The sequence below is a fragment of the Streptopelia decaocto genome (assembly GCF_964273445.1).
Source record: "Streptopelia decaocto genome assembly, chromosome: 2".
Lineage (NCBI taxonomy): Eukaryota > Metazoa > Chordata > Aves > Columbiformes > Columbidae > Streptopelia > Streptopelia decaocto.
The window spans coordinates 162,846,639-162,873,744 of record NC_138655.1 but is presented as its reverse complement, the minus strand read 5'-3'; the positions used below and the strand labels follow the sequence as shown (position 1 = coordinate 162,873,744).

The window sequence follows — 27,106 nt, the reverse complement described above, 5'->3', positions numbered from 1 at the left end:
CTTGATTGTTCCTTCCTCTGTCTAATGATTCATTCCCCAAGCTCCAGCCTTTGGGATCCCCTTCCTTGGCGTCTCTTCATCCCCTCCCACCCGTTTTACGACTTTGCAGCTACTTGTGGAGCTGTAAAACCCCCCCGAACAACATGTTGTCATCCTGTGCCAAAGCTCCAACCTCCCCTCCCTAAACCTGAGCCTAAAATTCCTGCTTATCCAGGTACATGGCGAAATATTTCACTCTCTGAGCACAAAGACTTGAAGCAACCTATAATTATGAGATTAATTATCAACAATCCCCGATTTTTAATTGAATTGTTTAAGGAACGTCTCTTCCAGATCCTTCTGCAACACCGCGGCTCTTCCTATGAACCAGAAATGAATCTTTAGTTGCGTTATGAAGTTATTGGTGCTAAAGCATCAGGTGCTGGGTGTATTTTGCTGTTCCTGCTGCAGGGCAGATTTCCCCTCAGCTTCCGGTTGCTCTCACAGCAACGCCTGGTTGATTTCTAGGCAGGTGAAAATATCCCTGAAGCTGGGGAAGAGTCGCAGAATATGCAGGTTATACACACATAGTGTGAATTTTGTCTGTATGTGGCTTAGTGCTGCAGAGCCAGTGGATTATACACATAGAAAAATAACCCCAAATCGACATTTTCCCAAGCAGTTGTGGCATATAGTTGAAAATTGATGGTTTCTCGAGTAGAAAATATGGAGGTTTTGTAGAAATATTGCCTGAAGGGAATATAATTTATATCTCTGTATAAACATGCAAAAATATCGATTTGAATCTTCTTATTTCCACAAATCCTCCGTCCATTCTTTATCCTGTTTTGAGCAATAACATGCAAACCTTTTTCCTCATAAATGTAATATCGGTTGCATATTCATTAAGGTAATTAATACGTCCATTGCGACACGTGGTACAAAGTTTGCAGCCCCAACGCCCCCGTGAAATAAAGGCTTTATTTGAATTCTTAGCGGCCGGAAGGGCCTCGCTGGGTGGAAAAGCCACCGTTTCTTCCTTGGGAGGGTGCTCTGAAGAGTAAAGTACAATAACAATAACGGACGCGGTCGAACTGTTATTAACATTCTCTGTTTCTTGTGCCCATTGACAGCAAAGAGGCTCAAAAATGTTTCTGCGGCTCCGCCAACTGCCGGGGGTACCTGGGAGGGGAGAACAGGGTGAGCATCCGCGCGGCCGGCGGCAAGATGAAGAAGGAGCGATCCCGGAAGAAGGACTCGGTGGGTCTCGTTCTCCTTTCAATGTGTTTTTTAATTCATTTCTAAGAGTAGCAGCGCCCAGTCGCTGGTTTGATCCTCTCCCTGTGTCTTCAGCTCACCCCTGTTGTCGTTTTGTGAATTGTAACGACCTTTTCTGTGGATGTATTTAAATAGTTTATAGTCGTGGTCAATGGGGCAGAGTCCAGTTGAGGCCTGTACCCAGTGCAGTGCCGCAGGGGGCAGTGCTGGGGGCTGTATTATTCAATATATTCATCAATGATTTGGATGAGGGAACAGAGTGACTGTCAGCAAGTTTGCTGGTGACACCAAGCTGGGAGGAGTGGTGACACTGGAAGCTGTGCTGCCATCAGAGACCTGGACAGGCTGGAGAGCTGGGCGGGGAAAAATTTAATGAAATAGAACAAAGGAAAGTGTAGAGTCTTGTATCTGGGCAGGAACAACCCCAGGATCCAGTGTAAGTTGGGGAATGAGCTGTTGGAGAGTAGTGTAGGGGAAAGGGAGCTGGGGGTCCTGGGGACAGCAGGGTGACCATGAGCCAGCACTGGGCCCTTGTGGCCAGGAAGCCAATGGGACCTGGGGTGGGTTAGAAGGGGGTGGTCAGTAGGTCAGAGAGGTTCTCCTGCCCCTCTGCTCTGCCCTGGGGAGACCACACCTGGAATCTTGTGTCCAGTTGTGGCCCCTCAGTTCCAGCAGGACAGGGAACTGCTGCAGAGAGTCCAGCGCAGCCACCAAGATGCTGGAGGGAGTGGAGCATCTCCCGTGGGAGGAAAGGCTGAGGAAGCTGGGGCTCTGGAGCTGGACAAGAGGAGACTGAGGGGGGACTCATTCCTGGGGATCAATATGGAAAGGGGGAGTGTCAGGAGGATGGAGCCAGGCTCTTCTGGTGACAACCAGTGACAGGACAAGGGGCAATGGGTGCAAACTGGAACACAGGAGGTTCCACTTGAATATGAGAAGCAACTTGTTTGGGGTGAGGGTGGCAGAGCCTGGCCCAGGCTGCCCAGGGGGTTGTGGAGTCTCCTTCTGTGCAGACATTCCAACCCCCTGGACACCTTCCTGTGTAACCTCAGCTGGGTGTTCCTGCTCCATGGGGGGATTGCACTGGATGAGCTTTCCAGGGCCCTTCAACCCCTGACTTCTGTGATTCTGTGATTTCATCTTCTCAGCGCTTTAGTTAAATGTGTTTCATTTAAGTCCCACTGGAGAGAGACATTCAGAGCCATGAATGCCACAACCTACTAAAAACCACATTGAATTCTCCATACTTTGAACAACCCGGTTTGTTAGGCATGACTTTTAAACGGCGGTGAAATAAGACGGTACCGGCCTCACCCTTGAGGACGTGACCTGAAATTCGACAACCAAAAAGACGTGGATATTTGTCATCTCTGGGCTGTGAAATTTGAATCCTTTAATTGCTCCGGCCCTGTGGAAAATCGGCTTCCAGGGGGAACTTGTACCGACCCGCTCCCCACATTGAACTGCAGGGATGTAGGAAACTGTGCAGAGAAGGTTGAGCAAAACACTCCAAAAGATTTTGGTTTTCCTGGGTGCAAACTGCTGCAAAAACCCTGCACAGGCTCTTTTTGCTTCCTACAAGCTCTATTTATTCTGTTCTTGAAGACAGAAAACTCTGTTCTTACATATAAGATTTGTTACCTGCTCTTTTGGGACAAGTTACCTCCAAAAATACCAACTTTATTTTTATTTATTGTATTGGAGAGGCCAAGAAATTATTTATAAGTCATTTATAAGTGGTTTAATGGTAGCGAGTTAAATGATGAATCTTATTTCAGTGTCCGCATTTGGAGGAATGCGCCTCTGGTTGTAAAGATTATAACTAGCGGTTTAGGTATTTAAAGAAGGAAATCTACCTGCAATTAAGGAGAATCTCTTCGTGCACATCTGTTTCGAAAAGATAAACTTGCGACTGGGACTGTTTTGGTGCACGCACCTGGAATTTCCTCCGAAAACACGTTGTTCGTTAGGATAAATGAATATTAGAGTCTGGAATTCCTGCCTGTTGAGTGTATGGACACAACTGGTGGGAACAATGTGTTATATGGGATTTAAGGTTTAAACAAATCGTGGTAACAGTTGTTTTTCTCTGCCTGCGGTAGGTGGACGGGGAGCTGGAGGCGCTGCTGGAGAACGGAGAAGGGCTCTCCGATAAAAACCAGGTCCTCAGCTTGTCCCGCCTCATGGTTCGCATCGAAACGCTGGAGCAGAAACTCACCTGCCTCAAACTCATCCAGGTGAGAGGAGCCGGTGACGGGGAGGAAACCGCGGCCCGTTAATTAACGTCCTTGGAGCTCTCGGTAGAGGAGGAGGAGGGTGGGACGAAGGTCTGATGCTCATACCAGCATCCCGGGTGGTTCTGCCAGGCTTGTTACTGCTCCGTAACCTCCACCCTTCGCCTGTTTTGCGTTTGCCATGACGCAAAACGCCCGTTTCTAGAAGCAAATTGTCTGTGAGTGATTTCAGGTATATATGAGTAGTTTGTCAGCTTAAAATCGCAGCCGTCTCACCTCTAAGACACAGATGAGTTTTCTGCGCAACCCGTTATCTCCGAAGTTTCATTCCCCAAGCGCCCTGTCCCCGGGTAGCAGTTGTAATGGTTGTAACGGTTCTGCCGTGTGAGTTACTGCTCCGAACCCGGCGGTTACGGCCGCTTAAATGACATTAGACCTGCGCTGATCACGGCAGGCGCCTCATTCTGGCTTCTGTAATGAGTGTGAGCGGTGACATAAGCCCAGTTGAGCAGTTCAGCCGTGTTAACTGGGGAAATAAAGGGTTGTTTGCCTGTTAAGTCTCTGACCGTCTCTTTGGCTCACCCAGAACACGCACTCGCAGTCCTGCCTAAAGTCCTTCCTGGAGTGTCACGGTTTATCTCTGCTCTGGATTTGGATGACGGAGCTGGGCGATGGCAGAGGGAGCAGCGCTAACAACCTCAAGTTGCAGCTGGAGGTCAGTAATTAATTCCTTTGGATTTATAATTTTCTTGGCATTGCTAATTGCTCAGAAGCGTGATGGTTTGATTTATTTGTTTTTAAATAGACATACTATGTGCCAGATGTTCCTGCAAACAAACTGCAGGTATCCTGAAAACTATGGCCTAAAACCTCTGCTTTAAGGGAAATCCTTAATGTACGGAAAGAATTTGCTCTTGTGGTTTTTCTTAAGATTTCGGGGTTAGTGACATGAGCCAGACTTACGACGGTTGCTGTTTATTCTGTACTGAACCGCGCAGGGAATTCGAGGTATTGACGGGCTGGAGTGGAACCTGAGTATTTCTGTTTTCTATATGCGCTTTGGCATCGCGTGCAAACAGACATCTGGAAATCCCTTTATTAAAGACGCTTCTACCAGGAAGTAGCTGCACAGTTTTCCTCCGAGCTGGTATTTCACATTTCTGAGTTGTGCCCAACTCTCCTCTTTAACACCAGCAGTTAAAGGCACCATTTCCACCACCTCGTCCTCATCCATCCTTACGTAGATGAAGTTTTGACTGTAAATACCTGGAAAACGTTGGGTCAGGGGTCTCTGATATGACGTTAGAGCTTTGAGCAGAATTACTCGTATTCCCTCATCCTGGTGCTGCGCAGAGCGCGTCGTTGCTGATGGGCCGTGTACAAGGTGCGTATTCAGTGGATGCCTTGGGTTTTCTCTCCCGCTGATGTGACGTGGTGTCACCACGACAGCACCGAATTACGGCTCAAAAGCTGATTAAATTTAGAATCATCGAATCGTTTGGTTGGAAAAGCCCCTCAAGATCATCGAGTCCAACCATTAACCCACCCCATTTCCCTGAGAACCTCATGTCCGTCTGTCCAACCCTCCAGGGATGGTGACTCCGGCACTGCCCTGGGCAGCCTGTTCCAATGCCCCACAGCCCTTTGGGGAAGAAATTGTTCCCAAGATCCAATCTAATGTTGAAGCTGTTGCTCTGAGGGAGTCTTGAGTCTGGATTTTTGTACATATGGTGCCTTCCTCTTGCTCCCTGACATATAGATACTGTGGCATCGCAGAGCTGCTTGGTAGCTCATCTCCAAGTCATCTTCAACCTCCAGCTTTGGAGAAATCAGTGGTCAGGTTAAGCTTAGACTCTGGTTTTCCTCTGGAATCCATTCAGACACTCAGTGTCCCTGATCTCAAACCCAGAGCTGCTTCCCTGAAGCTTTAGGAGGGAAACTGAGTCACTGATGGTGGCGGCTTCATCTCCACTCTTGATGTTCACGATACACTGTCAGCTTTGGTGGGAGTTTGTGGGTTGGATATATTTTAAAATCCAGGTAATTCTTTACGGAGTTGCAAATGAAACTTGCGGCCAGACCGCGCTTTGCTTTTCCCCCCACCCTATTTTTTATTTTAAAGTGTCACTGTTTTAAGATAAATGGTCTTTTGACCATCAGATGCCCATGTAATTAATGTAATACCATAAACCCACCTTCTGTCCTTCTCTTCTGTCTGGTTTTGAAATCAAACACATTGAGAAGCCCTGCGGAAGGGCTGCTTATCTCCTGCTTCAAAACCAGGGCTGGGCTTGGGAGCGGAGTTGCTGAAGTCACTTGCTGGATCCTTCAAAGGTTATTTAACATCGTATTTAACATCGTCGGTAGCTGCTGCTGCTTCTGGCCGTGCCTGTGATCCCGTTCTTGCCTCATCTCATGGCTGGAGAACCAAAGGACAATCTCTCCACATGTCTCTTGCATAAGGTTTAGCTCTAGGAGTAGCGGATTCTCCATCCTGTGGACACTGGGAATGCTCCGGCTTCTACTGCAGCTCACGGCACCTCTGTCAAGCGAGGAAAAGGCTTTTCTGGTATTAATTTGCAAACTTTTTGGGGTCAATGTCTTCTCTTTTGACTGCTTGATGCTTCTGGTAAGGTTCCTTTCATGTAGCGTCTCTAACTGCTTTGTTGTTGTGTTGGTTGTTGTGGGAATGGGTACGGCCGTAAGCGCCTGAGCTCCTCAAAATCACTGTAATTGTGACTAATTAGTAAATTAGTTTAATTGCTGAATACTTGTGCTCACTCTTTTCCACCCGCTCACGGTTTATTTGCTTTCAACAGTTCTCCGCTGCCCTTCAGCCTTGAGAAGTGACACCGCGATCCCTGACCTGTCACCATCAGCTTGATATTTCAGAGTTAACCTCTTGTCGAGGAAGGGAAAATTCGTCCAGGTTGGAGCCGGTTTAAAATTCTAACGGGTCTAACAGTGTGATTTTTGTCTTTGCGGTCAGATCATGAAGACGCTCGAGCTCCTGCCCATCCCCACCAAGAACATGCTGGAGGAGAGCAAAGTCCTGCCGGTGATCCAGCGCTGGGCTCAGACCAAGAGCGCGGTGCCGCAGCTCAGCGAAGGGGACGGCTACTCCAGCGAGAACACCTCGCGGGCCCACACGCCGCTCAACACGCCCGACCTCTCCGCCAAACAGAGCGCGGAGGGCGACACCGACACCCCCAAGAAGCTGGTGTTTCGGAGGTTGAAAATTATAAGCGAGAACAGCATGGACAGTGCCATCTCGGATACAACCAGCGAGCTGGAAGGGAAGGAGGGCAAAGAGGACCTGGACCAGCTGGAGGGAGCCGCGATGGAGGTGGCAGAAGAGCAGCAGCCGCAGCAGGAGATCAAAACCGCGGTGGAGGCGGCGGTGGAGAGCAGCAAACCCCAAACGGCGGAGCTGGAGGCCGAGCCTGAAGCCGAGGTGAAAGAGAGCAACGGCGCCAAGTTAGAAGAGCCCATCGCGATGGAGACGCCGTCTCAAGACGAAGAGGAAGGCGTATCCGACGTGGAGAGCGAGAGGAGCCAGGAGCAGACGGACAAGATCGTGGACGTGAGTGATCTGGCGACCAGGCTGCTCGACAGCTGGAAGGAGCTCAAGGTAAGAGGCACCTGCCTGCAGCTCCAGCTCCTGCTGAATTATTTGCGGTTTGATACAATCAGGGCTACGTTGTCTTGTTGATAAATGTTTGACGACTAAAATTGTCTTTTCTACGCAAAAAAGTGCTTTCTATATATATCCTTTCACTGCAAAGTGCTCTAAATGTGACATACAGTAGATTTCCAGGCGTCGATATGTCTCACACTGAAAACAGCCAATAATTCAGTCTGGCCAACACAAAGACACCGTGGTCGTGCAGTTATTATTTAGGCTGTTCAGGGGGAGGGCAACTCTAAGGAACTGAGTTTCCCTTCTCAACCAATCAGAAAAAGAGTTTAGCGACTGTGCCATGAGCATTTTTGGTTGGAGTGACCCATTATCTGTCAGTGTTGAACCAAATCGATGCGCCGTTAATTCATTTATCACAACATAGTCGGCGTTTCCTGTCCTGTTAACATCTGCTTTTCATCTGCACCATGTAGAACCTCCAGAAAGCGGTCTGTTGGCCATCTTGTGTTCTCTCAATAGAATCACGGAGTCATTGAGGTTGGAAAGACCTTTTAGATCATTGAGTCCAACCCTTAACCCAACACTGGCAGGTCCACCACTAAACTGCGTCCCTAAGAACCTCATCCCCCTTTTAGGCCACGTATTATATTTAGTTCTCTCCCTGTTCTTACCTGTTCCTCAAAAACTATTTGTTGAGTGAATATCTCTTGGAAAAAGACCCCAAAAAATCAAAAATCCTGAATTTTCCTCATGTCACTTTGCCACGTTCAAGATGGTGGGCCAAAATTCTTCTGGAGGATGGGTTATTTAGTGCAGGAGATAAGCAATAATTGTTTTCAGAGTAGCCTCCAGCAACCTGAGTGGCAAATTAAACACAAAATAAATAGGGTAGGAGGGGTTTTTCTTTCCATCCTGACCCAAGGCCAAGCGGTAGCTGTGTTGTGTCAGCCTCTGGGTGTTTCCCGTTGGTGTTTAGATGAGGCAAATACTCCAGTTTGTGCGTGTTGAGCTTCTAAAGATGGTCAGAACATGCGGCTGCTCTTGGTTTCACTCCCATCAATGTCTTCCTCGAGCAGAAAACTTCTCCAAGAGAAGGGGTTGGTGGCCACGGGGCCTTTCTCTGTCCCCGTGTGGCCAACTTGGCCAGCTTGACCTTCAGCCAACAGCTCTTTCTGATGAGACGTAGGGTGACGTTCCGGTAACTCGCCACTCAATGCTTGAGGCTTCCGCTCTTCTCTTAATCAAGATCTGCCTGGTTTTAATGATTGGCAGTAGTTCTTAAGGAAATAGATGTTTTACAATGCATCGTATAGCTAAAGAGTTGATTTCCCCGTTGGATTTGATAATGAGGAATGATTTAGAAGAGGCTGATAAAATAATCAACCCCGCACAGATGGAGGAGACCACAACGGGCTTGGAGTCCGGGACTCTTTGCTTGTGCCATTGGGTGACCGTAGCCACAAATATTAACGTTTCTAAACCACATCTAGAGATTTCCATGAGAGAAATCCTCATCTCTGAATTTTTCAGAAGAATCATTTGCCAAATTCGAGCGTAATCATTTGCGCTATAAATCTTAGTGGGAGAAGAGGTGAGATTTTACCGTACAAACAACTAAAATACGTTTCTAATAGGTTTTTCCTCCCCTCTTTACCAAGTGGGTCTGATCGTTCATGAGATTTTAATTTGCAGACTCTTAAAATTTGTGTGGGCGTCACGATTTTCTTCATTGAAATGACGCTATCAGGTTGAATTTTTAGTTAAATTGAAACAAAGTCCTTTTCCATCCATCGCTAATACCTGAGATTGTTTAAACCGAAAGCTAAGCCAAGCCTTAGTCCTATGCTGCTTTGGAGATAGACTCGGCCTACCCAGATCCAGCCTTGTGTTTGCAACCAGCGCGTTCACTCCCATCACGTGCTGCTGAGTTTAACCTTGAAACAGCACAGAAAAAGATGTTTAAAAGCGCTAATGAAAAGGGTGAAGTTTCACAAATTGAACGACTTCTCCAAAATGTTGGTTTAAGACCAAATCTGATCTGACGGTGTCATTTGAACGCCAAGGTTTGTGTTGTCTTTGGAGCTTTGGGTGTCTGGGGACCTTTGGTGAAGCCCATGGTTGGGCTGGGGAGTCACAACCCGTCACCGTTGCTATTTAAGATGTGGATTCACATTCTGTCTGTGTCATAGTGTACTTATTAATTAATTTCATGTCATTATAATGATGCTGGTAGTCCACTGCAGCACTCGTTTGTGGTCCTAGAGTTGGGGGCACATCTCCCAAGCCTGAGATTTCCAGTAATCCCAGCAAATCCAACCCAAAAAAAGAGCAGAATCAAGCCATGGGGCTGTGAAAACTCATTTGTTTTTCTTCTGTAAAGCATTTGTGGGGAGACTGTGACCTGGGGATGGATTCTGTCCTAGATTTCCAATCATGATCATCAAATGGTTTGGGTTGGAAGGGACCTTAGAGGTCATCCAGCTCAACTTTATCACGGCGCTAAGAGTTAACCGCTTCTGTCCCACTCTCACCTCTTGAGATGCCACCATAGGACAGGCCGGAGGTGGCCAATGTCTAAAAGAAAAGCCTGAGCTGCTTTAGATGGAAAGGGGATGGATGGTCACCTTGGAAAACCCCGTCACCCCAGTGCCAAGAGACCCCGGTGCCTTTTCCAGCACGTCCCAAGCTTTTTAAAAGCTGGTGCAACAACTGGCGTTGGATGGTGGGAGGTGGGAGGGTCTGAAACCTCCTAAACGAAGCTACGTCCTCTCCAGTCTTGGTGACGACCCACTTGGTAATTTCAACCATTTCCATCCAGCTTCTCAGGGCAGCAAGGAGCTGACCATGGGTCTCCTTTTCTCGACTCGGTGCTGAAGAAGGGCGAGGACATAGCGTGCGTATGGTGAAGAGCCGGGAAGATGGTTGGGAAGCTGATGATGCATGAGCAATGTAATAGGTGGAAAGAGGACAGAGGTGGTTAACTCATTGCTGCCGATGTTATTTTGGTGTGTCCATTGCCGGCAATGGACGTCGCTCCGGGAAAATCCCAACTCCTGGTGTGAAAGGGTTAAGCGAGCTATTTTTTTTCTCTACACATGGACTTGTAAGTCCTCGGCTTACGGGGCTCCTACACTCCAACTCCTTAAGCCATGAGGAGCGTTGCCCACTGCTACGTACCCATCACAACACACACATTCCCCAGCGGGGGAAGTTTTCAGCCACTCCTGCTCTCCAAGGAACCCATGCGTGTCTTCTCCACCCTGCAAACTCACTCTGGGTGGCAAGGTTGGGTGGTGGATGCCCGACAGTGGGTCAGCGTGGTTCATCCAGGCACCGTGGCCCATTCCAGCTGAAGGATCAGCTCAGGTACAGCTCCATGGACTGATACAGACAACCATACCCGTGATGGAGGTGATTTGTGACGTGATGGCCGACAGTGCTCTGCCCTCTTGGCATCACAGGAACGAGCTGTAGGGTCAGCACCGCCAACTGTGTCAAGCTTGGCTCAACATCCTTCTGATGGCTTGAGTAGCTAAGGCTGAGAGACAGGAGAGCTTCAAGAGTTTGACTTGTGCTTTCATAGCATTGGTGTTTCAGGGTGGTCCGGCCGTTTGGGTTTCCTCACCGTTTACACCAAAGCGAAGCCGTGAGGTCCTGCAGCTCCAGTGCCCGAGCCGTGAGCTTCTGGTGATGACCTGTTTCAGGTCTCAGATCTGTCCCGTAGCGAACATGCCAACTGACTGATGCTGTGCGAATGCAACTGGCGCAGCAGTGTTGGCTGCTGTGGGACATCCTGCTGTGCCAGCGGGGTTTGGGTGCAGCTCTGCAGGTATGACCAAGCTTTTGGCATCTTCCTCCAGCCCTAGGTGGGCAGAGGACACCCTCACCTCCCGCGGAAGGGGCAGGTGGAAGTTGTAGCTGTGAGAATCTCTCCTTGATGAGTTAGAGAAGATTTTCTTTTAAAAAAAAGCCTTATGAAAGAACCAAGTATCTTGGGTTTAAAACGTTTTAGTTGGTTGCTTTTAACCTCACAACTATTTAGGTGCAAGTTCTGGTTCAAGGCCAAGGTGTTACCCCAATGGGTGAGGTGTCACCCCAGCTTCGGCCAAGGTGATCTTTCTCTTTGGCAATGAGAACACCCGTTGGGTGACCTTCATTATCAGCCTGAGCAGAGATCGCAGAGCTTGGGCGACCCCGGCAAATGGAACTTTCGTCTTCCCCCGAGATAGTCTTTCCAAATCACGTCTGATCCGTCTTGATAGGACAACCCTGTGAAGCTGCTCTTGCCCATCTTCTTCCCAGACGAGCCGTCCTGGAGCGCCTGGCTCTCGCTCCGGCACGCACATCGCATGCTTTAATTGAAAGGTTTATAACTTGTTGTAACTTGCAGCAAGAAATAGTTTGCGCAAACAATAGGTGCTGGTGAGCGGCCAGGCTGTTGTTTGTGGTGGGTTTTTTTTGGCCTTCAAGCAGGGATGTTGTGGCGTTAGGGCCTTTCTCTTGCTCTGCTCCATCTCTTGGCATCGTGCTGGAGCTTCTTGCCACAAGGTCGGGAGCTGTCGAGGGAAGAGGAATCACAGAATAGAATAGAATCGTTTGGGTTGGGAGAGACTATGGGGTCCAAGCATTCCCCCAGCCCTGTCCCTGCCCCATGTCCTGAGAACCTCATGTCCGTCTGTCCAGCCCTCCAGGGATGGTGACTCCAGCACTGCCCTGGGCAGCCTGTTCCAATGCCCCACAGCCGTTTGGGGAAGAAATTGTTCCCCACATCCAACCTCAACCTCCCCTGGCGCAACTTGAGGCCGTTTCTTTGTGTCCCTGTCTCCCCTCAGCTCCTGTTCTCCAGCTGAACCCCCCAGGTCCCTCAGCCGCTCCCATCACACTTGTGCCCTTGCCTGGGCAGATCCAGCCCTGCCTGGTGGAGTTTTGGGTATCCAGCGTGGTAGGGGGTGGATTTGATTGCGTGATAAGTTTATAGCGCTCCAGAGCAGAGTGAGATGAGAGAACACGACCATCTTGGCTTTGCGCACAGAGGACTTGCCCAGCGCCTCGAGCTCTGGAGGCTGGAGGTGACCTTCCAGCTCTATGTCCAGGCGTGGGGCTCATCCCCTCGTCCCCAGGAGAACCACACCAGGTCCCTAGTTGGGTGACAGAGCCATGAGCCAGCACTGGGCCCTTGTGGCCAGGAAGCCAATGGGACCTGGGGTGGGTTAGAAGGGGGTGGTCAGTAGGTCAGAGAGGTTCTCCTGCCCCTCTGCTCTGCCCTGGGGAGACCACACCTGGAATCTTGTGTCCAGTTGTGGCCCCTCAGTTCCAGCAGGACAGGGAACTGCTGCAGAGAGTCCAGCGCAGCCACCAAGATGCTGGAGGGAGTGGAGCATCTCCCGTGTGAGGAAAGGCTGAGGGAGCTGGGGCTCTGGAGCTGGACAAGAGGAGACGAAGGGGGGACCTTATTAACGTCTATAAGTATATAAAAGGTGAGTACCATGAGGATGGAGCCAGGCTCTTCTCGGTGGCAAACAATGATAGGACAAGGGCTAATGGGATCAAGCTGGAACACAGGAGTTTCCACTTAAATTTGAGAAGCAACTTGTTAGGGGTGAGGGTGGCAGAGCCTGGCCCAGGCTGCCCAGGGGGGTTGTGGAGTCTCCTTCTGTGCAGACATTCCAACCCCCTGGACACCTTCCTGTGTAACCTCAGCTGGGTGTTCCTGCTCCATGGGGGGATTGCACGGGATGAGCTTTCCAGGTCCCTTCTGACCCCTGACACTCTGGGATTCTGTGACAGCGGTTTTGGCGCACAGGTGGACGCTCGGTTTGGCACAGGTCCACGTAGAACACCCCTTTGCTCTCCTTGCGTTGGCACGAACACAAGACGAGCCCCTACGCAGGCTGTTTCCCTACGTTGTCCGTCGGTCTTTTCCACTTTAGTCCCGTTAAATCAGAAATAATTAGGACGCTTTCCTGAAGAGATTCGTTCAGCGCGCTCTTCCTTTCCGTCTCTGCCGCTCTCTCGCCTCTCCCGGCCCGCGGCTGGTTTGTGTGCAGCTGGGCAGCCTCAGGCCCGGGGCTCTATTTCTTTTATTATTCTTTTCTTTGTAACAGGCCTGTATCACTTTTCTTTCTGTGTTTAATTTTCTGTGCAACTCATTAAAAACCGCTCTGGAAGGGCGAGAGCCATTTGGACTCCGTTAGCGGCGGTTGCATTGATTTTCAGCGGTTCTGCGCGCTCAAAGCTTCCGTTTCCCAAAATAAAAAAGGCTTTTCTGCAGAGTTTCCCCTTGGCTTGTGTCTGCTCTGACCACCATCTGGTTTTTATGGAGCAGTTTTGACATATTCCTCCCTTTGTTGCCGGTTCAAAGGCTCGTCTGCCTCCGTCTTCCACCCGTTGGGTCGATCTCTAGCTGCTCTTCAGCAAGACGTAACTCGCTCCGCAGTTCATAATTACTGTGTTTTGAGGACCTTCCTTAGAACAATCTGGTTTGATGGGACGGATCCTGGTGTGTTTTCACCCATTTTCCTCCTGTCCCTGTTTTCACAGCTGCGTCTTTCAGAGGACCAAGTTTTCTCTTACCCAAGGATGGCAGATCTGCCCCTACTACCTTGAACCATCTTTGACCTCGAAGCTCCAACTCAGTTACAGAGTCACAGAGTCACACAATGTCAGGGGTTGGAAGGGCCCTGGAAAGCTCATCCAGTGCAATCCCCCCATGGAGCAGGAACACCCAGCTGAGGTTACACAGGAAGGTGTCCAGGGGGTTGGAATGTCTGCACAGAAGGAGACTCCACAACCCCCTGGGCAGCCTGGGCCAGGCTCTGCCACCCTCACCCCAAACAAGTTTCTTCTCAAATTCAAGTGGAACCTCCTGTGTTCCAGTTTGCACCCATTGCCCCTTGTCCTGTCACTGGTTGTCACCAGAAGAGCCTGGCTCCATCCTCCTGACACTCCCCTTTCCATATTGATCCCCAGCAATGAGTCCCCCCTCAGTGTCCTCTTGTCCAGCTCCAGAGCCCCAGCTCCCTCAGCCTTTCCTCACACGGGAGATGCTCCACTCCCTCCAGCATCTTGGTGGCTGCGCTGGACTCTCTGCAGCAGTTCCCTGTCCTGCTGGAACTGAGGGGCCACAACTGGACACAAGATTCCAGGTGTGGTCTCCCCAGGGCAGAGCAGAGGGGCAGGAGAACCTCTCTGACCTACTGACCACCCCCTTCTAACCCACCCCAGGTCCCATTGGCTTCCTGGCCACAAGGGCCCAGTGCTGGCTCATGGTCACCCTGCTGTCCCCAGGACCCCCAGCTCCCTTTCCCCTACACTGCTCTCTAATAGGTCGTTCCCCAACTTATCTGCATTGAGTTGGAATCTCTGAGTTTCTTACCTTCATCAACTGCACTTCAGGTCGTGGTGAACCCAACGCAACGCGTGGTGGGACCGGGCAATGCCGCCTTGGCCAAGTCCCCTTACTCAAGGTGGCCCTTGGCCGCCTCCTCTTCCCACCGACCCTTTTTCCAGTAGTTTCCCATTGCGTATCTTGCTGTTTCATGGGATAAATGGTTTTTTAGGAGCTGGGGAGGCCGGTGTAGCTTTGATTTGCCCTCCACTCACCAGCAGCGTTGGCCACAAGCTCTTTGTGCTGGTCCATCCATCATCTCATGGTTGGTCGCTCCTCATCACACCTTCTCTCCTGGTGGGACCATCACTTGAGCCGGCACTGGGCTGATTTTTCTGAACATGATGCATCTGAGAATGTGATTTTTTGGGGGGGATGAAGCAGGAAAAAGAAAATAGAATAGAATAAAATAGAATAAAATAGAATAAAATAGAATAAAATAGAAAAACCCCATTGCCAGTGGGTGATTTTGGGTCTGCAGAAGCTTCTCTTGTGGTCCGGTCCTTCATACACGAGGCAAAGTCATCGCTGTGGCTGGGATGACTTGTATATTATCCTTATATTTTATATTCTTACTAATATGGAGATTTATTATCTACAACAGCTCCTTCCACATCTTCCCCCCCACAAACTGAGCTGCTGCCTTTAGTTAAATATACGATAAATTAGGCGTTTTCTGATCCATAGAAGACGTGTAAATAAATAAGAATAATTTAAAACTGGTGTATTTACAGACTTGTAATGCCCCTCATCGCAACAGACGGATTTGCAGGGACTTCAAGCTGCATGTCTTGTGTTCAGGCAAAATATGCCTGAAAAATCTTGGCCAAAAATCGCTTTATTTTAAATGTTCAGCAGCACTTTTGAAGTGGTTTTGTCTTGCGAACCGACCACAAGGGGCTTTCTCAGACTTTCAGTTATTCCACCAAAGGAAAATGTACGTTCTTAGCCTGTGGGGCAGAGGTGGTTTTTATTTCCCTAACACAATAAAGCGGGACTTTCAACCCTCTCGTTAAATCCCGCGCTGGAGCTGGACACGTTGCTAACGAGCCTGCAATCTTGTTATGTTTTTATTTTCACCCCTTTTACCTTTCCATTTTTTTACCCCTTTCTATTTTTCATTGGATATCTTTTATCATCTTCAATTGTTTATCGTTGTTATTTTTCTTGAGAGATCTTTTCCATGCCCTAAATTGGAGAATCGACACTGTTCGCTGGTCGCTGGTTTTGCTCCATCTTAGGAAAGCACAAAAGCTGGTAGCCCATGGCTTGGATAAGCGCAGTCTCTGCTGGGCTAAGAACTGGCTGGAGGGCCGGGCCCAGAGAGTGCTGGTCAATGGGGCCGCATCCAGCTGGCGCTGGTCACCAGTGGGTCAGGGTTGGGTCCAGTCCTGTTGAACATATTGATTGATGATTTAGATGAGGGGATTGAGACCATCATCAGCAAATTTGCTGATGACACCAAGTTGGGAGGGAGTGTCGAGCTGCTGGTTGACAGGCTGGGCACAGAGTGGCTGGAGAGCAGCCAGGCTGAAAGGGACCTGGGGGGACTCATGGACAGGAAGCTCAACGTGAGCCAACACTGTGCCCAGGTGGCCAAGAAGGCCAATGGTGTCCTGTCCTGGATCCAAAGGAGCGTGGTCAGCAGGACAAGGGCAGTGATCCTTCCCCTGTGCTCTGCATTGGGGAGGCCACACCTGGAGTGTTGTGTTCAGTTCTGGGCCCCTCAGCTCAGGAAAGAGATTGAGGTGCTGGAGCGAGTCCAGAGAAGAGCAACAAGACTGGGGAAGGGACTTGAGCACAAAACCCATGGGGAGAGGCTGAGGGAACTGGGCTTGTTTAGTCTGGAGAAGAGGAGGCTTAGAGCTGAGCTCAGCACTCTCTAGAACTACCTGAAGGGCAGTTCTAGCCAGGTGGGGATTGGGCTCTTCTCCCAGGCATCAGCAATAGGACAAGGGGCCATGGGCTTCAACTCTGCCAGGGGAAATTGAGGCTGGAGATGAGAAAGCAATTCTGTGCAGAGAGAGTGGTCAGGCATTGGAATGGCTGCCCAGGGAGGTGCTGGACTCACGGGCCTGGAGGTTTTTAAACTGAGATTGGACATGGCACTTAGTGCCATGATCTGGTCAATGGACTGGAGTTGGACCAAGGGTTGGACTGGATGATCTCTGAGGTCTTTTCCAACCCACTCCATTCTGTGATTCTGTGAAATCCTGCCCTGGGAAAGCCAAAATCTCAGCAAACTCCCCCAGAAAAGCTTCTTTGTGTCACACTAACTACGTATTCTATTAATTAATCACCTTTTGGTTTTGTTAATGGTAGCAGCAGCCACCATCAGGGATACCCTGAACTTTTTCTCTCTGATTTTTCATAGTCGGTTTCTTTGGTGTTATTTCGTGACTCTATTTTCAGCCAGAAAACAGCTGGTTCATCACATTTGGCTCCAAATCACTGGGTGTTTTTGTGAACTACGATATTATTTCGGGAAGGGAGCAGAGCAAGGGCTTGGGACAAGCTGCAATTAAAAGAAAATGAGCTTTTTCCCACAAGCTACCAGAATCTGGATGGTCATTAATGTTGTAAAACATCCCTATGCAATCATTAGCATCACTAATATTAAAAAATTTCATTTACAGTTTAAAAGTCTGAGTATAAAATACAATTGCAAACTGATGGTGGTTAAACTGGGGCAGCCCCAGTCCCTGCATTTCCAGTTCAGGACCCTGTGAAGTTTTAATCTTCATTCCCAAGTCCTGTTTTATGAAGATAATGGGACAATATCGATGAGTTACTCCTGCTCGCGTGGCTTTTGCGGTCTGGCAACACGTAGTATGTAGGAGAAATGGTTTCTGGCTCAAATAACTTGAGTTTTGAAAGGATTACACGTTGCCTTAGCAAAACTCATTAGAAAAGGCGCTTTTCCGCGCTCGCTTTCCTTTTCTCCCCCATGTCCCTGTGCAAGCGCCGTAACCCCAGGGCTGCCGGTGCCTCGGAAGAGCAATAAATAATTAAAAGTGCTCTAACACCTCTTGCAATTTCCCCTTGTGAAGCAGCAGCTTCTGCTCGGCCCCTGGATTAAGGTCCCGCTTTTGCAGGTGATGAGTCGGTGGCGTTTGGGGACAGTGATGGTGGGGACAGTGATGGGGACAAGGGGTTGTTAGTGCGAATGATAATGATGGGAAGTCAATGTGAGGGGGGTTTAATGCAACACATGGAAAGATCAGAGGGGATAATTAAAGGAGGGGGTGAGAGAATGCCCTGAGGACCCTCGCGGGGCGAACGAAACCTGGTTAAACGGCAGCTGCGCAACGTCGACCCCGCGGATCAGCAGGAAACTGCTCCAGGTGACTCTGCCAGAGGTTTGGAGCTAAACTGGGGATGGGTCCAGCTTCCGAACCATCACCTGCCTGGAAATATGGAGAGTAAAACCACGGGTTTGGTGGAAAGGAGCAGAGCAGTGACTGTCCCCTGTGCTGGGACCCGGGGAGGCCAAACCTCAAATCCTGGGGGCAGTTTTGGGTCCCTCTCACCAAGAAAGGCCTTGAGGTGCTGGAGCGAGTGGAGAGAAGGGAACGGAGCTGGTGAGGGGCTGGAGCACAAGGGTGATGGGAGCGGCTGAGGGACCTGGGGGGTTCAGCTGGAGAACAGGAGCTGAGGGGAGACAGGGACACAAAGAAACGGCCTCAAGTTGTGCCAGGGGAGGTTGAGGTTGGATGTGGGGAACAATTTCTTCCCCAAAGGGCTGTGGGGCATTGGAACAGGCTGCCCAGGGCAGTGCTGGAGTCACCATCCCTGGAGGGCTGGACAGACGGACATGAGGTTCTCAGGACATGGGGCAGTGCTGGGGTGGGTTATGGTTGGACTCCATGATCTTGAGGGGCTTTTCCAACCAAAATGATTCGATGATAACCTGTTTTTCCTTTGAGCCCTGACGTTTAGAGTGTGTTGGTGGTCGCTGTGGTCTCCATGGCTCCTTCTCCCCACTCTGGTCCCACAGATCTGCTGTCCCATGGCCTCGGGGCTTCTCCAGGCTGGCACAGCTTGGATTGGGCAGGATGGGCACGGGCAGCTCATCTGGCTCCAGAAAGAAAAGGGTTTGGGCAAAGGGAGCGCTGGTGATGTGTCTGCATCCCTCATCTCTGCTCTGCACTCTCCCAATCTGGTCTCCCGCTCCTGCCCCTTTTGATCCCCAGCAAATGTGTGAATAAATCAGAACAATTCGCAGAGGCCGTGTTTGCAGGCTCCTCAACGCCTCTCGCCACTGGCAGAGGTCACAGCACTTTTATTTGCAGACACTTCAAACTGCACATGTTCGCTGCTTTGCCTTCAGGCTCCACGGAAAAGCAACAATATTTCAAAAATCCTTAAAATCTTGGCCAAAATCGCTTTTTTTTTGTAACCTTCGGCAGCACTATTGAAGTGGTTGCATCTTGCAAACAGACCACACCAGGGTTTCTTGTACTTCCATTTGTTTCATCAAAGGAAAATATGGTTTCTTAGCTTGAAATGTGGGGCTAAGACTATGTTTTTCTTATATATATGTAATATAAATATATTTTTCTCAACCAAAATGGTGGAGACCATCCCTGATGAGGCTGGTGGGTGCTGGGAGAAGCCCAGGGATGGTCCATGGGAGCTGGTGAGATGGGTGAGGAGATGATGGCCACCAGCAACGTCTCTATTTCTCCAAGATGGTGAAACTGTGGCTGTTCCACTGAAATATCTCAATAATCACAGAATCAGCATCTCAAGTTGAAGGATGACCATGAGCCAGCACTGGGCCCTTGTGGCCAGGAAGCCAATGGTACCTGGGGTGGGTTAGAAGGGGTGGTCAGTAGGTCCGAGAGGTTCTCCTGCCCCTCTGCTCTGCCCTGGGGAGACCACACCTGGAATCTTGTGTCCAGTTGTGGCCCCTCAGTTCCAGCAGGACAGGGAACTGCTGCAGAGAGTCCAGCGCAGCCACCAAGATGCTGGAGGGAGTGGAGCATCTCCCGTGGGAGGAAAGGCTGAGGGAGCTGGGGCTCTGGAGCTGGACAAGAGGACACTGAGGGGGGACTCATTGCTGGGGATCAATATGGAAAGGGGGAGTGTCAGGAGGATGGAGCCAGGCTCTTCTGGGTGACAACCAGTGACAGGACAAGGGGCAATGGGTGCAAACTGGAACACAGGAGTTTCCACTTAAATTTGAGAAGAAACTTGTTCGAGGTGAGGGTGGCAGAGCCTGGCCCAGGCTGCCCAGGGAGGTTGTGGAGTCTCCTTCTGTGCAGACATTCCAACCCGCCTGGACACCTTCCTGTGTAACCTCAGCTGGGTGTTCCTGCTCCATGGGGGGATTGCACTGGATGAGCTTTCCAGGGCCCTTCAACCCCTGACGTTCTGTGATTCTGTGACCCGTAAGGTCATCAAATCCAACTCCCTGCTCCTCACAGGATTAGCTAAAACTGCCTTGAAGACCAGGACGGGCACAACGGGAGGTCTTTGGGTGCTGGCGGGGATCAGTGACCTGAGACACCCCAACACAGTGAGGCTCGGTTGGCATCTGGGGGAACATCAAGGCGGACAAACTAAGAGGTGGTAAAGCACAGTTTTGCACCTGGAGAGGAGCTGGTTTAGTTGCAAAAATCAGGTTTTTTTGCATTTCTGGCAGAGCTGGAAATCCAGGTGCTGGTACATGTGGACGGGATGGGCGGCTTGGCCCGAAAACTCACATAAACTCCTCAAACGCGAAATGCAGTCCGAGGCAATATATAGAAAGCACCGCAATAATTTGCTTAAAACCAGAACTTTACTTCAAGAGACTTTATTTTTCCTGTTTTCTTTAAAAATCACGAGTGAATTGCTGAATTATTAGTGCTGTGTTGTGCTCTTGGGGTTGTGCTGCAATTCTGACCGTGCTCGTGGCTTGTTTTGCAGGAGGTTTATCGCATCCCCAAGAAGAGCCAAGCGGAGAAGGAGAACAGTGGTATGTACCCATGTATTGATTCACTCCTATGAAACCACTTCATTTTCCCAGTGTGGGATGTCAAGAGGTGGCTGGTACCAGCACTGGTGTGGCCAGCAGGCCCAGGGCAGTGACCGTCCCTGTGCTGGGCACTGGGGAGGCCAAACCATGAATCCTGGGGGCAGTTTTGGGCTCATCAGCTCAGGGCTCAAAATGGCGGCACCATAACCACCTCAAAACACAAAATGGCGGCACCACAATCACCTCAAAACACAAAATGGCGGCGCCAAGATCACCTCAGGGCTCAAAATGGCAGCCAGAGCAGTGGCGGGATCACCTCACGCCAACAAAGGCCTTGAGGTGCTGGAGCGAGTGGAGAGAAGGGAACGGAGCTGGTGAGGGGCTGGAGCACAAGTGTGATGGGAGCGGCTGAGGGACCTGGGGGGTTCAGCTGGAGAACAGGAGCTGAGGGGACACAGGGACACAAAGAAACGGCCTCAAGTTGTGCCAGGGGAGGTTGAGGTTGGATGTGGGGAACAATTTCTTCCCCAAAGGGCTGTGGGGCATTGGAACAGGCTGCCCAGGGCAGTGCTGGAGTCACCATCCCTGGAGGGCTGGACAGACGGACATGAGGTTCTCAGGACATGGGGCAGTGCTGGGGTGGGTTATGGTTGGAATTCATGATCTTGCGGGGCTTTTCCAACCAAAACGATTCCATGATTCCATGAGATGGTTGTGCATTCATAGCTGGTCATCAAAAGCAGCTCCTGTGAATAAAGGAGATACTTAAGTAGTGAGTGAAGGGAATTGTAACCATGTGGCTGATATGGCGCAACCTATGACTTATTATGACTCTTCACTAACAGAAGCTGCTGAAACTGGAGGAAGGGAGAGCTAGAAATACACTCACTTATACAAATTCTCTCCTTTTTCACCCATTTTCCCCACCAGCCGACCGTGGGAGGGAAACCGCCGGCCACAAGGATCAGACTCCCACTCCCAAGAACCCCGTCCTGAGCAGAGAGCGGGACCCCGAGCGGCAGAGCCAGAGTAAAGAGAAGAAGAGGCGGCGAGACTCGTTGTCCCCTCCGTCCTCGGCGTACGAGCGAGGAACCAAGCGGCCGGAGGACAGGCAAGTTATGGATCCAACCGCTGGGCTGGGAGCGTCAGAATTGCGGTAATCCTGGGTGAAAACGCTGGGAAAAACGGTCCTGGTGAGCCCTGAAAACACCCAGGGATGGGGAAGGAAGTTTTCTCTTGTGAGACACGTTCCCTGGGTGGAGTTTGGTGGCTCCTTGGTGTGAGGTGGCCTCTCCTCTTGGATAACACACACCATCATCTTCAGATAACCCACACTGTTGTCCAGATAACCCACACTGTTGTCCAGATAACCCACACTGTGTTCTTCAGGCACATTTTGGGAGTTCAGTGGGTGATGAGGGAAGCTACACCCAGCTCTCACACAGAAATTAGAGATCCCTCCTCACACAGACAGAACTTCTGGCTCCTCCAAAACCCATTCCCTTCTTCTCCTCCACCCATCCCCAGTGTGCTTGGGGATTGATCTAAACTTCAACTTGAAACGAGCTAGAAGTACCCACACCAAAGAGGATTTCTGACACAAAACAACTTCCTTAGCCAAGGGAATATTCCCCAAAAGCTGTTGAGCGCGAGGAAAGTGGTCCAGGTAGGTAGGACCCACCCCACCGTGCTGGGAGTGGTGGCTGAGAAGAGTTTTAAAGACCTTATAGTGATTCTATGTTCCTTTTTTGTGGGTGGCCCGATGGATTCCCACCTCCCCTGCAGACGTTTTGCAAGTGAAGGATACAAGGGCAGATCTTGGACTTCAAATTTACTTCTGTCTTCTAAAAGAAGATATTTAAACACAAGTTGTCTTAGAGAATCACAGAATCACAGAATCCCAGAATGTCAGGGGTTGAAGGGCCCTGGAAAGCTCATCCAGTGCAATCCCCCCATGGAGCAGGAACACCCAGCTGAGGTTACACAGGAAGGTGTCCAGGCGGGTTGGAATGTCTGCACAGAAGGAGACTCCACAACCCCCTGGGCAGCCTGGGCCAGGCTCTGCCACCCTCACTGGGAAGAAGTTTCTTCTCAAATTCAAGTGGAACCTCCTGTGTTTGTGTTTGCACCCATTGCCCCTTGTCCTGTCACTGGCTGTCACCAGAAGAGCCTGGCTCCATCCTCCTGACACTCCCCCTTTCCATATTGATCCCCAGCAATGAGTCCCCCCTCAGTGTCCTCTTGTCCAGCTCCAGAGCCCCAGCTCCCTCAGCCTTTCCTCACACGGGAGATGCTCCACTCCCTCCAGCATCTTGGTGGCTGCGCTGGACTCTCTGCAGCAGTTCCCTGTCCTGCTGGAACTGAGGGGCCACAACTGGACACAAGATTCCAGGTGTGGTCTCCCCAGGGCAGAGCAGAGGGGCAGGAGAACCTCTCTGACCTACTGACCACCCCCTTCTAACCCACCCCAGGTACCATTGGCTTCCTGGCCACAAGGGCCCAGTGCTGGCTCATGGTCACCCTGCTGTCCCCAGGACCCCCAGCTCCCTTTCCCTACACTGCTCTCTAATAGGTCCATCAAGGCACCAAGACTATGAGATCCAGCAAAAGCATCAAATTCTTTGCCTTGATGAGTTGAGTTCAAGGAACAAGCAGAAAGAGAAAGTATTTGTAATTTTTAGCTGATTTTAAGTGAGAATGGGCTCAGTGCCATGACCCTGGCAGCCACCCAAAGCTTATTTATCCTTTTTTTATATATTCAGACCATGTTTTTTTGAGCCAGAGGAGCAATGAAGGTGCTGGTGCTGGTGGCAGCACATGAATCAGCCGCTGCTTCTTACCAAATACCCATTTTCCTCCCTCAAACGTGGCTTCTTAATTAAGAGAAGGAAAATATTACATGTCTTGTGTTTGGGGGAGACTTCAGATTATGTTAAAGGCAGTAAGAATACCAAGGAATTTCCTTTAAACAAGTCAGTTTGCTGTTGTTCCTCCTAAATAAGATCTAAAGTCACTTAGTAATTAGGGAACAATGGGTGGCAAATCGGCCAGACGAGGAGACTTTTGTCCTCGGATTGAGCTGTGCTGGGAAACTTTCAAACATCTGGATGAAAAATAAGATGTAAAACTATAATACTGGATTAAATAAGACAAAGTAATAAAAAAGGTGGAGAGAGGAGCAGAGCAAACAGAAGAGCATCGCTGGTTTGCTCTGCGCTAACCCCCCCGTGTTTTTCCGCCCGTCCCTTCACGCCGGCTGCTTCTCGTGTAAACTCTCCAGGAAAGACTGTAATTATCGAAATGGAGCTCATCACGTCAATAAGGTTCTCATTAACGGATCCTTGGGACGCGAGGGGCGTCTCGAAGTGTATCTGTTGGTAGCAATGTGCTTTTGATATGGAAACCGAACGCACAAACCTAAAGTGCATATATAGACAATATACTGGATGCTTTGTAGAATCCGTTCTGTTAGGGCTGCAAAGCATTTTTCTTTGTAATCCCTGTTTTACCACTCATAACTGCTCAAAATATCCACCTTTGATCTGCAATTTTCCATGGTTGAGGTCTGATCAAAGTCCTTAGGCTTTTTTTATTCTATTTTATTTTATTTCTTCTTTAACTCCTTGGAAAAAATCCTTCCAGCTGCTCTGCGTCTCGGGCTGGAAGTTCTTATTTATAAATGAAAGAATGAAATCCCTCCACCGTGAGGCCAGTAAATCCAGTGGGACCATTGGACTCATCCTGTGCCTCCTTGCTCCCGCTTGAGCGGGACCAGGGGCTGGTTCTGCTCTCTCTGAGTTGCCACTGTTGGTCAAACAGCTGAAAACCAATGAATGGTTTTAGGGACTGATGCTGCTATTGGGCATTTGGGCCCCCCAGGTCTGTGTGGTCCTTTGGCTGCTGGAGCCCTTGACCCGCAGCTTTCTGAGCTCTCACAAACCCTCTTTTCTCTTTCTCTCCTCCTCTCCTCTCCTCTCCTCTCCTCTCCTCTCCTCTCCTCTCCTCTCCTCTCCTCTCCTCTCCTCTCCTCTCCTCTCCTCTCCTCTCCTCTCCTCTCCTCTCCTCTCCTCTCCTCTCCTCTCCTCTCCTCTCCTCTCCTCTCCTCTCCTCTCCTCTCCTCTCCTCTCCTCTCCTCTCCTCTCCTCTCCTCTCCTCTCCTCTCCTCTCCTCTCCTCTCCTCTCCTCTCCTCTCCTCTCCTCTCCTCTCCTCTCCTCTCCTCTCCTCTCCTCTCCTCTCCTCTCCTCTCCTCTCCTCTCCTCCCTCTCCTCTCCTCCCTGCCCTGCCCTGCCCTGCCCTGCCCTGCCCTGCCCTGCCCTGCCCTGCCCTGCCCTGCCCCTCTTCTCTCTCCTCTCTTCCTTTCTTTCCTTTTCTTTCCTTTCTCTCCCAGGTATGACACACCAGCATCTTCAAAGAAGAAAGTCCGCCTCAAGGACCGCAACAAGCTCTCCACGGAAGAGCGCAGGAAGCTCTTTGAGCAAGAAGTTGCCCAGCGCGAAGCCCAGAAACAACAACAGCAGCTCCAAAACCTGGGGATGACATCCCCCTTGCCCTACGACTCCATGGGCTATGGCGCGTCCCACCACAGCTTCATCGGCTACCCGCCCGGCTACCCCATGCAAGCCTACGTAGACCCCAGCAACCCCAACGCCGGCAAGGTGCTGCTGCCCACCCCCACCATGGACTCCATGTGCTCGCCGGCGCCCTACGAGCACCCGCAGACTTTGGTGGGGCACACGGTAGAACCCACCTTAACTACTCCTCAGCCGGTACCTGTCGTCCAACATGTAGCAACCCCCATGGAGGTGACAACCCCGCAGTATGTAGCGCAAAGTGACGCTGTGGTCCATCAGGAAGCCAACGTGGCCGTCCTGCCCGTGGCTACGGCGGGAGCGGTGCAGAGCCAGAGCTACGGCGTGTGGGACTCGGCCCAGCAGCCCGTGGCCGTTCCACAGCAGTACTCGCCCGCACAGTCCCAACCGGCCATTTATTACCAAGGACAGACCTGTCAGACGGTGTACGGCGTGACGTCCCCCTACTCGCAGACGACCCCGCCGATTGTCCAGGTAATTTTTATTTTGGGCGCAACGTGGCGTGAAACACCCACAAAACGAAACGTTCCGGCCTGGTACACTTTATTTGCTCATACTTCACTGGTGTTCTTAATACTAACATTCTTAATATTTTTCTAATATTAATATTTTTCTAATATTAAACCTCTTCCACCCAAGAGTCTGAGAAAAGCACATTTACACGGGGTGTTTTCCACGTACAAACGCCATTTATTGTAGTTGTTGGGGTCAAGTGGGAGTTGACAGAGATTATTTTGAACCTGCTCATGAAAGTTATGGTGGTTTTTTTGCTTGTTGGTTCTGGTGAACAGGTATTTCTGGGTAAAAGCTTCCGCAGTAAAACCTGGAGGTGTGAGCTCGCCTTCCCTTGACTTTGGGAAGCAGCTGGTAGCTCTTGTATGACTTAAACAGCTCTGGTATGACTTAAACCAAACAAAAAAACCCAACAGATCAACCTTCTTCATCTGTTTTCTCTAAACTACACGTCCCTTTCCATCAGGCTCAGCCTTGAGCTGCAAATGACCACGCTGAAGTTCTATCTCCTTCTATTTTATCTTTGTTCACAAGGGTATTGGCGTTCAGCGCCTTCCCGATGCCCCGTTCTTCCCAAAATCAAGATGTAGGCAATTGTACGACTCCTGGGATGGCAAGTTGGTCAATTTTATATGAATGTTTGCTTGAACTCCACCTCAGTCACTGGTTATTGCTATTTTGTTTGGATTTTACATTCCCCTACTCCCTGAGGACCATTAACCTCTTCTTGCCTCCTCTACTTTAACCCCACTAAGAGAAGCTGTACTTTGTCCTCCAGAAAAGTGGGGGTTTTTGGTAAATCAAGCTCATTTGTGATTCCCCGTGCTCCGTTTCAGAGTTATGCCCAACCAAGTCTCCAGTACATCCAGAGCCAGCAGATCTACACGCCTCATCCGCAGGGAGTCATCGTGCAGCCCCCGGCGGCCGTGACCACCATTGTGGCGGCCGGGCAGCCGCAGCCCATCCAGCAGGTAAAGCTTTCGTGGGGCAGAATCGTGAAATCACAGAATCATTTTGGTTAGAAGAGACCCTTGAGATCATCGAGTCCAACCATAACCTAAATCTAGCACTAAACCGTGGCCCTAAGAAGGGACGGGGAGTGTTTGTGGACGTCTGCTTTGGGTTTGCGTGGTTCCTCGTGGTTTCTGGATGCTGCGGATGTGTTGAGGAGCAATGGGCCCATGTGGCCAAGAGGCCAATGGGACATGGGGTGCGTGAGGAAGAGTCAGGTCAGGGAGGTTCCTCCCCCTCTGCTCTGCCCTGGTGAGGCTGCATCTGCAGTTCTGGGGCCAGTTCTGGGCTCCCCAGTTCAAGAAGGACAAGGAATTACTGGAGAGGGTCCAGGGAGGGACATGAAGATGCTGAGGGGTCTGGAGCATCTTTGTGATGAGGAGACTGAGAGAGCTGGGGCTGTTGAGCTGGAGAAGAGAAGCTGAGAGGGATGTGATCAATGGATCAATATCTCAGGGTGGGTGTCAGAGGGTGGACCAGACTCTGTTCAGTGGTGCCCAACGCCAGGGTGA

The 27,106-nt window shown here is 50.3% G+C and overlaps 2 protein-coding genes across 2 annotated transcripts in view; both read left to right on the top strand.

The window, feature by feature from the left end:
• KIF9 (kinesin family member 9) overlaps window positions 1–18,331 on the top strand; it is an 87,090-nt gene extending 68,759 nt beyond the window's left edge. Inside the window, exon 22 of the transcript XR_014183412.1 lies at window positions 18,227–18,331. The gene's annotated coding sequence lies outside the window, so the exon portion shown is untranslated. The remainder of the gene's footprint in view (window positions 1–18,226) is intronic.
• SETD2 (SET domain containing 2, histone lysine methyltransferase) overlaps window positions 1–27,106 on the top strand; it is a gene marked incomplete at its 5' end in the record, with an annotated part of 51,949 nt that overhangs the window by 16,335 nt on the left and 8,508 nt on the right. Inside the window, 8 exons of the mRNA XM_082044632.1 lie at window positions 1,113–1,239; window positions 3,360–3,494; window positions 4,078–4,206; window positions 6,481–7,122; window positions 20,432–20,480; window positions 21,411–21,591; window positions 24,869–25,544; window positions 26,420–26,554. Coding sequence (XP_081900758.1) covers window positions 1,113–1,239; window positions 3,360–3,494; window positions 4,078–4,206; window positions 6,481–7,122; window positions 20,432–20,480; window positions 21,411–21,591; window positions 24,869–25,544; window positions 26,420–26,554 — 2,074 coding nt within the window. The remainder of the gene's footprint in view (window positions 1–1,112; window positions 1,240–3,359; window positions 3,495–4,077; window positions 4,207–6,480; window positions 7,123–20,431; window positions 20,481–21,410; window positions 21,592–24,868; window positions 25,545–26,419; window positions 26,555–27,106) is intronic.